The 19,037-nt window shown below is 39.9% G+C and overlaps 1 protein-coding gene across 5 annotated transcripts in view; it reads left to right on the forward strand.

Annotated features, from left to right (window-relative positions):
• The window catches only part of LOC127438121 (BCL-6 corepressor-like), a 53,796-nt gene that overhangs the window by 26,362 nt on the left and 8,397 nt on the right, over window positions 1–19,037 (forward strand). For all 5 annotated transcript variants that reach the window (XM_051693410.1, XM_051693407.1, XM_051693406.1 and 2 more), the window contains 3 exons: window positions 4,212–4,490; window positions 14,462–14,628; window positions 17,088–17,233. In XM_051693410.1, coding sequence (XP_051549370.1) covers window positions 4,212–4,490; window positions 14,462–14,628; window positions 17,088–17,233 — 592 coding nt within the window. The remainder of the gene's footprint in view (window positions 1–4,211; window positions 4,491–14,461; window positions 14,629–17,087; window positions 17,234–19,037) is intronic.

Here is a 19,037-nt window from a genome sequence, read left to right on the forward strand (position 1 = left end):
TAGCGTGTGTGTTTAGAGTGCGGTTTCTTTGACCTCCTCTTGTGCTGAAAGGCAGACTTCCAGCGGGGAGAGGGGGAGGGAAGAAGTAAAGGCCGTGTCGGAATTCTGGTCTCTCTCTCTCTCTCTCTCCGTCAAGAAAAACTATTCCCCAGTGAACGTGCTGTGCATTCTTTAAATAACACACAGCCCGTGTTCTCCTTGTTGCGATTTTGTACACAGATGCGCATGCGAGCATACACTCAGAGCTTGCATTTTGCAGCCAAATTGTTTACAGCAAACACACTTGTGTAGGTGTTGACGCGATATAGTGTGCATGTTTAATTTCTGCACTAAGTGATTGTTTTTAAACAGACAGCCCTGCCCCAAGTTCACGGCATTGGTCGAGCCAATGTTTCTGGCTGTTCGAGATTCTTAAGCAGTGCAGTGTTTTGATGGCACCACACTGTTTGTACTTTGAGGAAATCAGCTTTAGAAAATTCCTGCATTTCATGGCATTTCATGTCCGTAGACGTGGGCTAAATCTGTTGGACATTCTCAGTTAGAAAGTTACTCCTTAAAAACACAATGTTTTAATTCTTAAGTTTTCTTTTAGGGTTCCAGTTGGGTCTGTAGTCATTTTAATTAGCTTTATATAAAAACAAGAAAAGTCTACAGTATGATCTCATTTGGATAGCGCAGTGTGTAGTAACGTGTGTGTGTGTGTGTGTGTGTGACTTTTCCTGGAGTGTATTGCCATATTGTGTAAGACTCGTTTTCTCGGAGCTGTTATGGATCTGGCAGAGCTGTGTATGTGCGTGCGTTGTGTGTGTGTTTGCTCTGACATCTGCTGCGCTGTGAAACTCCTCTGGGGTGGGTGGAGTTCCTGCCCCCGACCTTCAGTCTTCTCACGTGAACTCACCGCTGACACACACACACACATACCGCTCTCATCCGCCCGCCCTGCTGTGCTCCACAGATAGAGAACGCACATACGGAAGGCTGGAGAGATAAAAGCAAGTGGTAGAGACCCAAGTCTTCGGTTGTTTCCTGTTTAAATTTCCCTGGAAGCAAGCATGCTCGCTGACGGATTGCCGTCTTACGATTTACAGCTTTCCATTTAGTTCGTAAACAAACACACAGCCAGGGGTGCATCTATTTTTTTAATTTTTTAAAATGATTTGAACTATTGTAGTTCCATTTATATTCCAAAGATAAGTGGTCCATAACTGCTGTATGTTTTTTAAAAATAGTAGATTCTTAAAATCCCAAGGGCTATTCTCTGCTTTTACGTAAATGGGCATGTGCACAACGCTCGTGCACATTAGATTAGCCGGTAATGGGCAAAATCATGGAATCAGAGTAATGGGCAAAAATCTACCATGTCGATTGGTTTTTGCTTAAACCATTTATGACCTCACCCCAGTAATGGTCTGTTTAAAGGAATATTCCGGGTTAAATGCAAGTTAAGCTCAATCGACAGCATTTGGTACATAATGTTGATTACCACAAAAATTCTTTCAACTTGTCCTTCATGTTCTTTGAAAAAAAGCAAAAGTGATTGGGGTCAATTTTTGAAGGGTTTAAAGGCAGAAATGTGAAGCATATAATTTTATAAAAGCAATTCTGTTAATTGTATTGAACCTGTAATATTCCTTTTAAGGAGTGTACACATGTTGTCGACTTATTAAGCATAATCAGTGTAAGAATGTGCTCATTGTTACAAAATCGCTTACTGCAAAAACTGAATTTTGTAGGAAACACTGGTGAGAAATGCCCATGTATAGTTAGCTTTTCCAAAGAATCAAAACTCCAAATTCTCTCGATTATACTGATATGTCCAAGTAGATATTGCTGCAGGCTGGAGACCTTCAAATGGGGGTGGAATCTCCAAAATAAGGCGAGGTTACTCCAGACAGGGCCGTAACCACAATATACATTGAGGGGGACAAGTTCCCCCCAGTAATCAGATATGGCCAGATTGTTCTGCTGCAGTTCATTATGCATCGCGGTTTAATTGAAATGTTGTACAGACCGACAGTAATTTCCAATGGTGCAAACTATTCACCATTTGGCTAAATTTGACCGTTTTGAATTAAAAATATGTCACGTACAGTACGTGATTCGTATGTCATTCATAATTTTGAACGTGAAAACATTAACGGAGCCGTTTTCAGCATATCAGGCTTAAGACAAAGAGCGAATGTGTGTATATTGTAAAGGAATTGAATGAATGTGGTTATCTGGCAAGTTTTTGAAGTACCGTTTAGAAAATTCACTTGATATTTTTTTTATTTTATTTTCTCCCCAATTCCCAATGCACACTAAGTCCTTGTGGTGGCGTAGTGACTCGCCTCAATCCGGGTGGCGGAGGACGAATCTCAGTTGCCTCTGCGTCTGAGACCGTCAAAATCGCACATCTTATCACGTGGCTTGCTGAACGCGTTACCGGGGAGACATAGCTCGTGTGGAGGCTTCACGCTATTCTCCGCGGCATCCACACACAACTCACCACAAGCCCCACCGAGAGCGAGAACCACATTATAGTGACCACAAGGCGGTTACCCCATGTGACTCTACCCTCCCTAGCAACCGGGCAAATTTGGTTGCTTAGGAGACCTAGCTAGAGTCACTCAGCATGCCCTGGATTCAAACTCGCAACTCCAGGTGTGGTAGTCAGCGTCAATACTCGCTGAGCTACCCAGGCCCCACCCACTTGATATTGTCTTAGAAAATTATCTATAACACAAAGTGGAGCATTTTCACCCTCATATTAGAACTTGAACATGGTAAGACCTGTGACTTGTGACTTCTATTGTGCTTTTAGGTTGTGGCGAGGACAGTGTCATATATTTTTAATGCAAATATTAGTAGGTAATAATTTAAAATCAATTTAAGATTTTCTAAATACTTTCTTTATCTTTAATTCTGAATTTTGTCCAGCATCTCCTAACAGTCTTCTTTTAAAAGAGACCATTCTATTTTGAGGATGAGCCACCAGTTAAAGGAGTTCACCTAAAAATTGAAAATGTACTTTTACTCATTCATTTTCTCACCCTTATGTTGTTCAAAACCCACATGCTGTTACTTCTTCTTGGAACATAAAAATAGATACATTAAGCAGCTCTGTTCCATAGAATAACAGTTTACAGTGAGCTGAAGCTGTCGAGCTTCAAAAAGGATTAAATTGTGTAATTAAAGGTTCAGTATAAAAACATCATAACAGTAGTCCATGTGACGAGTACACTACATTCCAAGCTTTCTGGGGCCACACAACAACTTTGTGTTGTATGCACTACTTTTATGGTATATTAATAATGATTTTTGTTTCTCTTTGGACCTTGACAGCAGTGGTCAATATGAACTGTTTTTGTATGCAAATGAGCAGAGTTAGGATTCTTGAAGAAAAGATTGTGTTAAGGTTCTACTGGGGAAAAAAACACAATGAGGGACAACTGGATGGCAGTAAATAATTTTGTGAATTTTCTTTTTTGCTAGCCAGCTGACACAGTCAGGTCATTTTACAGATACATCAGTGATGAAAAGAAATTCAAATTATATTCATCTTTTCTTAGATGGACTATGTGAACCTGCTGTGTGTAAAGAAAAATGCATCTTTTAAAACTAAACATTATACAGTTTTGGGCCTTTATTGCATTTAAAGCCTTTATTCAGAAAATTATGGCATTCAGAGCCTTTACTATTTTAAAGGACCAAAGAGGACCATTATATTTGTGACCTCAACACCCGTGACCCCCCGCCCCCAGAAGGGGCGTGTTGACTCCAAAATTGGGTTGCACCAACTCAAAAGGGGGCTGAACCAACTCTTGAGCGGCACTTCCACTCACATTTAAGGTTAGGGGCTCCCTATATGTTTAATTGCGGTTTGCAGCTCCCGTCCCTTTTTAGAGCAATGCCTGCAGCTATATCCTTCTCAACGTGTCTGCTATGAACTTGTGGCTGTGAGTAATTAGCACTCCACCCCACCCGCTTCACCTTTGTCATTCAGAGAGTCTGCCTAATCCCGTTTGTGATGCCAAAAACGTCACGATGTTGTGATTTTTTGCAAGGGCGTAGATTTAGCTTAAACATGTTTCTATTGATCATGGTATAAATAAATAATGGGGGGATTGTACTTGCTTGTTTTGATTATTGGAGGGGTTACTTTCCCCCACCCCCCAGAATATATGCCCCTGATATGGATAACATGCGCATATAACACGTTCTCCCGACAGGTGGTGAAACGTTCCGCCCAGAAACGGCCAGCATCTCATTCTGATTTCGAGTCGTCTCCAGTAAAGCCCCATCCTCCTTCCCCAGCCTACCATCCTGCAGCACCCCCAACTCCCCCATGCCCCATCCCTGAAATACCGACACCTCCAGATGCCCCTGCACCTCCAGTGGCGGTCGAGCCACCAGCCAGTCGGCCCATGCCCCCCGAAGCTCGCCGACTCATCGTCAACAAGAACGCAGGCGAGACTTTACTGCAGCGAGCAGCACGTCTGGGATATGAGGTAAGCGTGTGTTTTCTGCAGCCTTTGTATTATAACTGAAAATGCAGTTGTTAGAAGTATTATTATTATTTGTTCATTATGTTCTGTAATTTTATTTGTATTATATTTGTTTCAAGTTTGAACTCCATTCCGTATGTATGCACATTCAACTGTTTTGTTTAATAAACAATGCAGGGCAAGCTCATATTTTATTACGGCACTGTACTTTTTAACAGCTGCAGTGGAGATGCACGGTTAATGCTTATATTGTTTATAAATACCAGCTGTTTTATCGTGCAACCTCGTAATCATGTTGCAGTTAAATAAACAAATATAGCCATAAATATAATTGGCTCATAACGTTTAGTGTGGGTGTCCTGTATGCCAGTCTAACATAGTGAACTAGGGAGCGGTTGAGATGGCCTCCGTCTCACTATCTCTCTCTTTCTCTGTCTGCCCTCTTCTGCTCTGTTCGCATCTCATTATTTCTGCGTGAGACTGACATGTGAGAGCCCCTGACAGGCACGGAGCGATCGCTTGGTGCATGCACGCACACACCGACACACAATCAGGCTTTTTTTCTCTCCTTCCCTTTCTCTCCTCTACCATGCACACACACACACATACACATCTTATTTCGCTTTCCATTCGGCTTTTGCACTCCCACTCAGAACCTTTTTCACTCAAATTCATTCTCTAGCTCTCGCAGACGCACTTTTTTTCTCTCTCTCATACGCTTTCTTGGTCTGTCCTTGTGCTTTCTCTTTATCTTGCCGGAAAGCCTTAACCCTTTCCACCCTGTCTCTGATCTTGTAATATGTAGCTTTTGAGTTTCTTTCATTCTAATGTCGGTAGAGTGTTCGTTATTTTTTATAACACTGTTATTCTGCGTTAAATAAGTTAAGCTCTTGACAGAATCTGTTGATTACCAATTAAATTAATTTAGACTTATTTGGCAGTTTGTGAATTAAAACAAGTGGGAAAAAAGTGCAGTTAAGCACTTACAGTAGCCCCATAGACTTCTATTGTAAGCGCGTAACTTTTTTCGTTTTTACAAAACAAAACCCAACATGAAACGACATTCGTAACGCATTTAACTTGTAGAATGTGACTTTTCAGAGTGAAACAAGGTAATAATGTTTGGCAGGATTATATTGCTCCTTCAGGATTTTATTAGATCGTTTTGATGATTGATTTTCTCTAACTAGTTACATTTTCCCCCTACCTCTATGGCCTTGGTTACGTCAAAAGAAAAGTAATTTCAGATGTGATTTTAATGGACATGTTTTTCTTTAGAATAACGTGCATGGATGAACTGTACACAATAAGACCAGCGGCATTAGTTTTGATTTCATGTTGTCATTGAATATGGTGATTCCGAATTTTGGAAACTGCATTTCTTAAATACGGTGGAATTCATTATTTCCGTACCACTGTAATGTTCAGAATTTTTCTAATACAGTGGAACATGCATTGGTGTATATATATCCCATATAGTCTCCAGGAATTTGTTCTGGAATTTGACATTCCATATTTCTGGAATATTGCAGTTCCGCGGTTCTGGAATGGCGTGGCGTTCCGTGTCCAATTTGTGCAGATTAATGGGGAGCTGGATTAGTTCCGGCAGTGCGTCTGAAAGGACTGGCACGGAGAACAGGAAATGAGCGATTACTGTTGCGAGCGCATGATTTCTCTCTCTTCTTCACCATCCCTCCCCCCCTTCCTCTCTCACTCCGCAGCAGTGCCTTCGACTCCACTGAAAGAGAGTTTCGTATTGCTTTTTACAGAGTGTTTTTAGCTGCTATTTTAGGGTGCTATTTTAGAATAGAAAGCGCTCGGTGCCATTGCATTTACAGTCATGCACTTGGTAGACATTTCTATCCAAAGTGACAGTGCATTTGAGGGCAAATTATAAATATGTGCACTCCCTAGGAATCGTATCCATGACTTTGTTAGTGCTATGCTGTACCTGTTGAGTTTTAGGAACACATTGTTTTTCTTGTTTTGTTGTTCTGATTTATTTTGTGAGTTTGCTGGAATTGACCATGTGGATCCATGATAGTCCCATGTGTACATCTGAACACAAGTGCACACACAGACACCCCTACAGACTTTCAGGCACGTACTGATACACACTTTTACAGTTCCCTTCCCCCAGCTTCTCTTTTTCTCTTGATTGCGTTTCCTCGCCTCCCTTAGCTTTCAAAGTGAGTTTTACTGCAACACACACACACACACACACACACACACACACACATAATATTTCATTGCAGTCCGCCAACACTGACGTTTCTCTTGCGTTACAATGCTGCTTATTTACACTTGTGTTTTGTCATTGCCGCCTTCTTTTATGACTCAGAGAAAATTGGCCTTTGTGTGCCAATTGAAACCTATCGTTATGTGTGAGTGTGTCCTCTCTCTCACGATCTGATTCTGCTGCGGTTGCTAGACACCGTTAGTAATTCCGCTCTCAGGCAGAATGGCTCTTTGCCATTAAGGTCCAATCAGCGATCTGACAAGTGCTCTCCGTAATCTCGAGGTTAATGAATCATTCGGCTGAAGGTGCTAAATGCGCGGTTTTAAGCCATTAGCTTCTGGTACTGCGCACCTGCCCATCTCTCGCAGCCCAAGCTAACACTCATCATTAACAGGGCCATGAAGAGGAAGAGAGGTTTTTGTGCATGTTTGAACATAAAAACACGTGTTTGATTCTGACAGGAAAGACAAAATGGCTAGTGGCATTTAAACATTTTGTATCTTATGTTTGACAAAAAATCTTTTTCTTTTTTTGTTTATCCCACAGAGGTTTTTCCTTAAACTATTATTAATAGCTAATGGCTAAATGGCTATAAATTTTTTACTAGATAAACTGTAAACGAATAACTAAATTATTTCGTTTCCGAATAGCTAAATTATTTTTATCAAAAACTATTGTTTACAAATAGCTCAAGAATTTTTTTTCTAATAGCTGAAGTATTTTTAATAAATAGCCAAACCATTTGTTTCCTTATAGCTAAACTGTTTACAAATGGCTAAACTATTTTGAGTATCTGAACAGCAGTGTTGGATGTAACTGGATTACAAAGTAGATAGTTACTGTAATATAATTACTTTTAGGAACAAAAAGTAGTGTAATACATTACATTTTAAATTCTTGTAATCAGATTACAATTACTGACTTTCAGTGAACGTAATTACTTTTAAGTACATGGGTTACAAATATTTCTAAATAAAATATTATTTGTGTAATACAATTAAAATGTGAATTCATATGTATGACTATTTGTGTTTCTGTGACAGATGAAGGGTGTGCTACAATGAATGCAGAAAATATACATTATTTTGAATTTGTTGTGCGAAAGTGTTTTAGAAAGTAACTTAAAAGTAAAGTACTTAGTAATGTGATTACTTTTTCTTTGACTTAATCAGTAAAGTAATCCGAGTATAATTTTTAGAGAAGTAATTATTAATTTGTAGTGGATTACTTTTTAGTAACTTACCCAACACTGCTGAAAAGTTTGTTTGCGAATAGCTAAACTATTGTTTATGAATAGCAAAAAAAATATTTTTAACTAATAGAAAAACTGTTTACAAATAGCACAACAATTTTTTTTACTAATAGCTAAACAATTTTTTTTATAAATAGTTAAACTGTATACAAATAGCTAGGTATAGAAAAACAGTTTGTTTGCGAATAGCTAAATTGTTTACAAACAGATAAAAAATTTTTTTTACTAAAAGCTTAACTGTATGCGAATAGCTAAACTATTTTATGAGTAGCTGAACAATTTGTTTGCGAATAACTAAAATATATTTTTTTATTATGAATAGCACAACAATTTTGTTTTTTACTAATAGCAAAACTGTATAGGAATAGCTAAACTATTAAGCTAGTTTCAGAATAGCGAAACTATTTATGAATGGCTAAAATGTTTTTTTGCAAATAATTAAAACTGTTCACAGACCTGGGTAGCTCAGCGAGTATTGACGCTGATTACCACCCCTGGAGTCGCGAGTTCGAATCCAGGGTGTGCTGAGTGACTCCAGCCAGGTCTCCTGAGCAACCAAATTGGCCTGGTTGCTAGAGAGGGTAGAGTCACATGGGGTAACCTCCTCGTGGTCGTGATTAGTGGTTCTCGCTCTCAATGGGGTGCATGGTAAGTTGTGCGTGGATCGCGGAGAGTAGCATGAGCCTCCACATGCTGGGAGTCTCTGCGGTGTCATGCACAATGAGCCACGTAATAAGATGCGCGGATTGACGGTCTCAGAAGCGGAGGCAACTGAGACTTGTTTTCCGCCACCCGGATTGAGGTGAGTAACTGCGCCACCACGAGGACCTACTAAGTAGTGGGAATTGGGAATTCAAAATTGGGAGAAAAGGGGATCAAAAAATAAAATAAAACAAAAATAACTAAAACTGTTCACGAATAGAACAACTTTATTTTTACTAATAGCAAAACTGTTTACAAATAGCTAAACGATTTAGCTAGTTTCCGAATAGGGAAACTATTTTATGAGTAGCTAAACTGTTTGTTTACAAGTAGTTAAAACTATGTTAACGAATAGCACAACTTTATTTGTACTATAAAGAAACTGTTTACAAATAGCACAACAATTTTTTTACTAATAGCAAAACTGTATACGAATAGCAAAACTAGCTAGTTTGCGAATAGCAAACCTGTTTTATGAATGGCTAAACTGTTTTTTGCAAATTGTTCAAACTATGTTCATGAATAGCTCAACTTTATTTTTACTAATAGCTAAATAGTTTACAAATGGCTTAACATTTTTTTTTTCTAGATTAGTTTTTCCAAGATTAGAGGGAGCTGTAGTGTTCCACTAGCCGTGGAATTGGTAGTGTACTTGCTGAGAGCGTGGGCACTCGTTACTGCTGAGACGCAGGGCTTTGTGATTTCCCCGCCGGCGCTCGGGGTCTAATTCTGCTCTAATGGCTTTATAAATGCGCTTTGTGACATCGGTTAAAGGCCGTGCGTGCGTCGCTGATACGGCAGGGGAGCAGCGGATCGCGCAGCGGAGGGCACTCGGCGCCGATCTGTGTGCCATATGTGTGTCTGTGTGTAAGAGGAAGTGAGATAAAACATAATCCTTCCCGCCCTCTTAATTTCTCTCTCTCTCTCTCTCTTGATCACTCATTCCCCTCCCCCTCTAGGCCCTCATGTTGGCCCTTAGCAGGTGGGGACAGGCCTTCTGTCCGTGTGTGTTTTTGCTGTCAGTCCACAGCGGCTTGTTTTTCTAGTCTTGCGTTTGTTCCGTCCCCCCTCCTTTCTCAGACAGGAAGCCACTCTTTCGCTGTGTGTGTGTGTGTGTGTGCAAGATAAGCCGCAAGCTTCTCGCTGAGCTGCCAGCGTGCTATGTGTGTGCGCGCCAGTGTGTTAAGCCACGAGCTGCTCCGCGGCGCTGCCAGAGCTCTGAAATATGACATGACTGCGCGGCTGAACCTTTCAACACAGCTGCTGCGCGAGTATGTGTCAGGGAGCACAAGAGAGAGAGAGAGTTCACACACTTAATCGTGGCATTCCGTCTCGGTCCCAGTGCAACTGCGGTAAACATACATACAGCATGTCGCTCTGCTCACTCTCTCTATCTCTCATTTCCATTTTCTCATGAGCACACAGCTTCAAAACAAACCGTTCTTGGTTTGATGAAACTCCTGGGCCTCTTTGAGCGGTTCTGTGCGTGATTGAGTAATTTTGGCTTGCATTTCATGCATTAACCAAGCGCAAGTGGAAAAACCGGCGTATTCTCCACACTTGACTGCATGAGCATGTCCATCAGTCAGGCTTGTCCGCTCAAGGCCACGCACAAAATAATATTCCATGCGTTTTGTGCACTCGTGTGCAATCATATCTTTTGATCTGCATTGTGACCACAAAACACAGGCTATGACCTTAAATAAGCTTGTCGCATGTGTTCACCGCAGCTCAATCTGTGCTAAATTCCTTCTCCGATTGTTTGTGATCTGATGTTTTTAAATTAGAAAACCAATCTGATTGAGAAACAGGAATTATTTAATCATAAAAACACTTTTAATAGCGTTTATGTGTGAAGAATATGTTGTAGTTTAGTAACCAACAAAGTGTGATAGCCAGCGAACTGTGTGTGTGTGTGTGTGTGTTCACACCCCGTTTTGTCTGCCAAGCCTGAGCAAATAGCAGGACACAGGCTTTAACTGACAAACACACTTTTTCTTGGCTACTTGAGGACATACCATATATTTGTCTTTTTAATATAGCTATATGCACTAACCAAAACCCTTCACGAACTTCTTTGCCTTTTTAGAATTATAAAAAACATGTCAGGATGTCAGGTAAAATTCCTGATCCATTAAAGATGCATTGTTGTGAGGAGGCCACCTCAACCCTTTTCCCTCTGTTATTACAACTCCCACTCCAGCCATGGCTCTTTCTCAATTAAAAACCCTGCTGAGGGAGTTTTGTCTCTCGCTCACCCTCTCCTCAAATCCTGTATTTGTTGTTGTTTTCTGCTCTCTCACTGTTGTTTTTGTCTCTCTCTCTCACTTTCTGAGGCAACGTGACATCTACTCCTTCTGAAGGCTGTTTTTTCCTGAGTTATGTGTAAAATTAGAACATTCGTCAGCACTGTGTGTAGCCAGAGGATCATTAAGCCATGGCTCCACAGGTCAAACTTGAAAAACATTCATTTAGAACTCAAAAAGATCAACTTCATCACTATTCTAGAACCATTTATAAATTGCCTCAATTTTTGAATTCTTTATAGATGGTTTCAGAAATCTTGAACTTTTATCTAGTCAACTGCCTTAGAATTCTAAACTCTCTTGACTGACTCTTTTTTTTTTTTGACTGTCTCAGAATTCTAGAACTCTTTAATAACTGCCGCAGAATTCTAGAACTCATCAATTGCCGCATAAATATAGAACTCTCTTGACTGCCTCAGAAATCTGTATTTTTTATCAACTGTCTCAGAATTCTAGAACTTTTAGAATTGTTTTAAATTCCCAGGCAGCTGATAATAGAGTTCTAGAATTTTAAGGCAGTTGATAAAGCATTCTAGAATTCTGAGGCAGTTACGTTTTAAAATTCTGAGACAGTCAATAGATCTAGATTTCTGAGGCAGTCAAAAGAATCCTAGAATTTTAAGGGAGTTGATAAAAAGTTCTAGAATTCTGAGACAGTTGATAAAAAATTCTAGATTTCTGAGGCAGTCAAGAGAGCTCTAGAATTCTGCAGCAGTTGATAAAGAGGTCTAGAATTCCGAGACAGTTAAAAAAGAGTTCTAGATTTCTGAGGCAGTCAAGAGAGCACTAGAATTCTGCGGCAGTTGATAAAGAATTCTAGAATTCTGAGACAGTCAAAAAAGAGTTCTAGATTTCTGAGGCATTGAAGAGAGTTTAGAATTTAGAGGCAGTTGCATTCTAGAACTCAGAGACAGTCAATAGAGTTCTAGATTTCTGAGGCAGTAAATAAAGACTTCTAGATTTTTGAGGCAGGGAAATTCTAAGGCAGCTGATAAATGAGTTCTAGAATTGTTAGGCAGTTCATAAAGAGTTCTAGAATTATGAGACAGTTGATAAATAATTCTTTCTGTGGCAGTCAAGAGTTCTAGAATTCTGCGGTAGATGAGTTCTACAATTCTCAGACAGTCAATAAAGAGTTCTAGATTTGAGAGTCAAGTGAGTTCTAGAATTCATAAGTTCTAAAGTCCTCAGGCAGTTGAAAAAGAATACTAGAATTTTAAGTCAGTTGATCTTGACACTCTAAAAATCTAGAACTCTTTATTGACTGCCTCGGAATTCTAGAACTCAACTGCCACAAAATTCTAAAACTCTCTTGACTCCCTCAGCAATCTAGAAGTCTTTATCTATTGTTTCAGAATTCTAGTAATCTTTATCGACTGCCTTAAAACTCTTTTATCATCTGCCTGAGAATTTTAGAACTCCCCTAACTCAGAATTCTATAGCTTTTTGTTGATGGTCACAGAATTTAAGAATCCTACAGCTTTGGTTGTGAAATTCAAGATGTGAGTTTAAACTTGAAGCACAGGTTTTACGTAGGCCAAAGTAATACCAACATCAGAATTTGACTACAGACTAACAGTGACCTAGACTGGTTTCAGTTCAGGTCTGCTTTGTAGAACTTCCCCTTCTTTTTCCTGTCTCTTTTCCTGTCTGTCTCTATTTATTTCCCTACACAAGGTGTAGTTCTTGCTCTTTTATTCTTTATGATGTAGATTTGGGTTGACTAGACTTTGAGGTTGTGGTAGAATAGTTGCATGTTAGGTTTAGTCTTGAGCTGGCCTGAAATTTGTTTTGCGGCATTGCTCATGTGAAGGGGTTAAGTGTCTCGAATTCTGCATTGATTGCAGTTGTTAGCTTGAAGTCATTTAAGCAAGGGACAGCGGGGGAGGAAACACTACAGCAAAGAGTGGTTCTGAGGGACAGTCAGTGACAACTCTTGCTCTCTAGGCTCTGTAACAGCTTTATCGTCTGTTTAATGTAACTCTCTGCTCTCCTGCCTACAAACATCCCCACTGAGGTAGTCCCTGAGGCAGGAGAGTGCGAGAAACCTCACTGGAAAGGGAATGAGGCGATGGAAATATAAACGGAAATGGAGAAATTCTCCCTTCAACCACGGCTGACTTTCGGTAATTGAGCATAGCGGGTGTGTGTTTTTACCTTCCGTGTGCTTTTGGTTCACATGTCCCAGCTGACGGTAACGTCTGTGGTGGAGCGAGAGTTTCCCGTTTGGGCTCGTTAACGGCTCGGCGCCCCCTGCTAAATGCTCGTTGTTTTGAATTCGTGCCGGCGGCATGCTGTATCCTGGATACGGAGCCTGCGGGAAGCGCGAGGCAGAGCTGCTGGCAGCAGCGAGGGGCGGGTCGTACCGCTGTGCGACTCCGTCAGGGGAGGGGTTGAATGGGCTCTCTGAGATGCTGCCAGGGTTGAAGTGTGAGCGCTATGACTTCTGAATTATAATGCCCTCATTCGTCTGAGCACCGAGAGGCCACCAGCCCTCCCCTCTCAAACCCATCTGTGTGTGTGTTTGTTTTCATTGCGTTGTCTATTAGGAATAGGCTCGCAGCGATGGATGAGGGAGTTCCTTTTAATCTGAGTTTACAGAAGAACTCTCCAATTAATTCTGCAAGGGTTCTTAGTTATTTTGGACAGTTTCAATGATATTCTCATCTAGTGTGTGAATGGCAATCTAGCAGAATTACAAAGTTTTTCTGTTGATCTTTACAACTTGTTCTTGTGGTGTCCCTATTTTGGGTTCTAAAGTCACAATCAAACTTTAAATTAATAAATAATTCCAAAAACCTCAAGTTCCCATTTTGAGCAATCCTAGTCTCCGGATTCCCTATTGAGCAGTCCAGAAAATGTCTGAATATTTATATTCTGACAATTAAATTAAAAATAAACTGAAGAAATTGTATTTTTCTTTGTTTTGAATCCATTTAATAATACAAATACAGACATATTCAATTTGATCACAGATTGGCAATTTAACCTTGTTGAGGGGGCAAAAAATAAATAAAAAGTAGAATAAAACGAAATCAGGAATGCATGAATTTGCTCCTGAAAATATTGGTGGAAGTTGATATCTTCCTGTTAAGGGTGTAGCAATGATCGCTTGGGTTGGGAAAACATTAGTCAGTAATAACAGCCTACTTTTCAATCAATTTGTATGTTGCGAATGACCACTGCTTTAATGAGTCCCTTCTACTTTACGAATTGTTCCTATACCCTTGCATCTTATAGTCAGAAACACACACACATTTGTCTGTGCAATCTCAGACGTCTCATATAAAAAGTGAACAGCAGGCTCTGGGCAGGATTCGCTTGTAAAAACCCAGATACCTCACACATCAATAATCAGCTCTGGACAGAACTGTCTGCCTGCTACCTGTCTCACTCTCTGCACTCTTTAATGGTGTTTAATGAATTTCATTCCTTGCTGTGCCATAGTAACTGTAGTCTCTCTCTCTCGCTGTAGGAGGTGGTTTTGTACTGTCTGGAGAATAAAGTGTGCGATGTGAATCATCGTGATAATGCGGGTTACTGCGCACTCCACGAGGCCTGTTCCCGCGGTTGGCTCTCCATCGTACAGCACTTACTGGAGCACGGAGCCGACATCAACTGCAGCGCTCAAGACGGCACCAGGTACACAATACAATTATTAGCAAGGAATTTTAACGATTCTGGTTCCGATTCCACTTAGCGATTCTGCTTCCTTAATGAGTCCATTAGTGAGTGCTTTTGAGGAAGCACCAAATAAATGATCCTAACCATATTACACCATATACTACATTTTATGAACAACTTTTTGAGTGAGTCTGATGTCAATTTATTAACGGCTCCGATTGACGTTCAAGAACTGTTAACGTAATGAATGTCTTGAAAACCATTCTGTGTCAGTATAAAGAACAAAAACAAAAAACAAAACAAGATTCCAAACACTGCTTAGATTACTGCACTAAGGAAAACCATAGAGGAATAAAACGCTGCACTCATTATATTCTTGGGGTAGGACTGGTTTTCATGACATCCTTTGCTTTCTTAATATTGTATTTGAGAGTGTGTGCATGCGTGTGTCCCTGCAACACTGATAATGACACTTGCGCGCATGTGCTTGCGCGCACACTCAATGTCAGTAATTATATGTTTTGTAAAAATGGCTTTACATCAACAGAAGAGGCCGAGAATCTTAGCTCGGATAATTACCACACAAAGAGCAGATTAAACGTATGAGATCTCTGTCATCAGTATACACTTAAAAATCCAATTTAATTTAGCGTGCTGATTCCTGTCTGAAAGATGAATGACAGTGACAGCTTTTAATGAGTGTTTTATTGGGCCATACGAACAGATAATATGAAGGTAATTACGGATGAATTAAGTAATTGGATTTGTTTGAGCTGAAATTCAGTGTATTTAATTTTTTAGTTTTTGGGGATTTTTTTCTCCCCAGTTTGGAATGCCCAATTCCCAATGCGCTCCTTGATTTTAAACAGCTTTAAGTGTCTGCTGTGATGTGGACCATATTCTTCAGTTTAGGAGCTATGTAAATCAAGTATGATGAACACCTGTTAGCCTGATGGGGCTGTTGTTGGTTTCTATTTGTTTATTTGTTTGAAAGCTGAAAAGTGTCATTTCTGCGCCACTAACATAATCAAGCTCAAATTTTATCTGTTCAAATAACTCTATTGAACCTTGCAGCTTGTTGCTAGCTACCACTAAACAGATTTGCAAATATATTATTATTTTGATTATTATTATTTTGGGGGGGGGGTGGGTTTTCTCCCCTTTTCTTTTCTTGGAATGCTCAATTCCCAATGCACTCTAAGTCCTCATGGTGGCATAGTGATTCGCCTCAATCCAGGTGACGGAGGACGAATCTCAGTTGCCTCCGCGTCTGAGAGACCGTCAATCCGCGCATTTTATCACGTGGTTTGTTGAGCACGTTACTGTGAAGACCTAGCACGTGTGGAGGCTTCACGCTATTCTCCACGGCATCCACGCACAACTCACCACACGCCCCACCGAGAGCGAACCACATTATAGCGACCACGAGGAGATTAACCCAACATGACTCTACTCTCCCTAGCAACCAGGCCAATTGGTTGCTTAGGAAGCCTGACTGGATTCAGTCAGCATGCCCTGGATTCAAACTTGCAACTCCAGGTGTGGTAGTCAACATCTTTACTTGCTGAGCTACACAGGCCCCCCAGAAATTCAGTGTAATATTTTTTTAAAACCATTGCCAGGTGGAGAATTGAAAATATAACTTATTTACGTATTAATGTTCCTGGACTTATCGTGAACAATTCATCAGTGCACATTACTTTAAAAACAAAATGTTTTTAGATGTCATCAAAATGTACTAACTTTCTACTAAAGGTTAGAAGTTCAACTTTTCTACTGAAGTAACATAAGTTGTACAGTTAATATGATGAAATATTAACCAATAATATCACAGCCTAACATTTGCGGTCCAACAGGGTTGTATGTAATCCGATTACAAAGTAATTAATTACTGTATTGTAATTACTTTTAGGCACAAAAAGTAGTGTAACACGTTACATTTTAAATTCTTGTAATCAGATTACAGTTACTGACTTTCAATGAAAGTAATTACTTTTAAGTATATTACTTGGGTTACAAATATAAAAAAAATATTTATGTGTAGTATGTAGTGCGTTTCTGTGACAGCTAAATGGTGTGCGACGGTGAACAAGAAGAAAATTGACATTATTTTGAATTTGTTGAGTGGAAAAACAAATTTATTTTTAATGTGTTTTAGAAAGTAACTTAAAAGTAAATTCATTAGTAATGTGATTACTTTTTCAATTAAATAATCAGTAAAGAAATCTGATTATAATTTTAGAGAAGTAGTTAGTAATTTGTAGTGGATTACTTTTTTTTAGTAACTTACCCAACACTGGCGGTCCAATCGAATTGATCGATTCGGTAAAATCGTCCCTTTCTTCATTGATTTGTGCAAAATGTACACTCAGAATATGTTATATTGTGATGTTAAATGCATTTCAAATGTCGCGTCAAATTACTGTTGTTTCTATTTTGTTTATTGGTTGACAAAATGTTCCGCTCTCTTCCAACAGGCCTCTCCATGATGCAGTGGAAAATGATCATTTGGACGTGGTCCGAATGTTGCTATCGTATGGTGCCGATCCGACTCTAGCTACCTACTCTGGCCGCGGCTTACTCAAGATGACCCACAGCGACATAATGGAGGGTTTTCTGTCCGGTAAGAGGGCTCTTTCTCTCTTCCGCCTCCATCCCTAGAATTCCCCTCCCATAGCGGTGGAGTGTTCGGCTCCGCGGCTCCGCTTGCCTATCTGGTTACTAAGCAACAGCTGGAGTGGAGGAAAAGCCTTTAGCACTGGCAAATCAGCTTTCCACTGAAAGGAGATTATGTGTGTGTGTTTATACGTGTGCGTGTCTTTATTTGGTCTTGTGCGGTGCGTCTGTTTTGAAGGGTGTATGGGATGTCTCGCACAACAGTATCTGGAAAAATCTGAATTGTAATCTGTCTAATCTGAGCCCGAACGGTCATCTGAGATAAAACATGGGCTGCTCTGAAATAAAGCAGCAGGTTTTTAAGTCCTTGATTTTAAACGGCTTTAAGTGTCTGCTGTGATGTGGACCATATTCTTCAGTTTAGGAGCTATGTAAATCAAGTATTATGAACACCTGTTAGCCTGATGGGGCTGTTGTTGGTTTCTATTTGTTTATTTGTTTGAAAGCTGAAAAGTGTCATTTCTGCGCCACTAACATAATCAAGCTCAAATTGTATCTGTTCAAATAACTCTATTGAACCTTGCAGCTTGTTGCTAGCTACCACCAAACAGATTTGCAAATATATTATTTAGATTATTATTATTTGTGGGGGGAGGGGGGGGGGGGGGTTCTCCCCTTTTCTTTTCTTTTCTTGGAATGTTCAATTCCCAATGCACTCTAAGTCCTCGTGGTGGTGTAGTGACTCGCCTCAATCCAGGTGACGGAGGACGAATCTCAGTTACCTCCGCTTCTGAGACCGTCAATCCGCACATCTTATTACATGGCTTGTTGAGCGCGTTACCGCAGAGACCTAGCGCATGTGGAGGCTTCACACTATTCTCTGCGGCATCCATACACAACTCACCACGCGCCCCACCGAGAGCAAGAACCACATTATGGCGACCATGAGGAGGTTAACCCAACGTGACTCTACCCACCCTAGCAACTGGGCCAATTGGTTGCTTAGGAAGCCTGACTGGAGTCAATCAGCATGCCCTGGATTCCAGGTGTGGTAGTCAGCGTCTTATTTGCTGAGCTACCCAGGCACCCCCATGCAAATATATTATTGTCATATACTTCCTGTCTCCAAATTGTTTTTTGGAGGTTACCATTGTGGAGAAGAGTGGAGCTAATGGTTAGGTCGAGGCAGAGCCGGCCCATCCCACAATATATAATATATAAATATATTTCAAGGTGTTGTGTTTGTAGGCCCTATTTGAAATATGTAATTGTATTTATACATAATTTCCCCCCCACATTGCTGTAGTTACCTAATTTTTACTGATGTTTTAATGTTTATTCACTTTTAAACACATTCTGGCCAACTTTTAGTTAACTACATTAGTTAACATGAACAAACAATGAACAATACTTAATAATCTTGGTTAATGTTCATTTCGACATATACTAGTCCATTTTTACATTAGCAATTGTATAAGTTAACACAATGTGAACTAACATGAACAAACAATAAACAATTGTATTTTTATAAATTGACATTAGTCAAGATTAATAAACGTTAATGATACCTAATGCAAACCTTGTTGTAAAATGTTACCCAGTAATTATCTTGCAGTTTCCATAACCTCATATTAACTGAGACACTGGTTTATTTGTACTTCTAGAAAAAAAATGCGATCAAAATAGCGACTAAAAATGCGATAAAATGGCGACTTCTCACAGCACGTAAAATACACATATTCCCTTACGCATGCATGTGCATTTTAACCTAAGATAAAAAAAAAAAAGATATTGGACCTGTTATTTGTCAT

The sequence above is a fragment of the Myxocyprinus asiaticus genome, chromosome 49 (genome assembly GCF_019703515.2).
Source record: "Myxocyprinus asiaticus isolate MX2 ecotype Aquarium Trade chromosome 49, UBuf_Myxa_2, whole genome shotgun sequence".
NCBI classification, from domain to species: Eukaryota; Metazoa; Chordata; class Actinopteri; order Cypriniformes; family Catostomidae; genus Myxocyprinus; species Myxocyprinus asiaticus.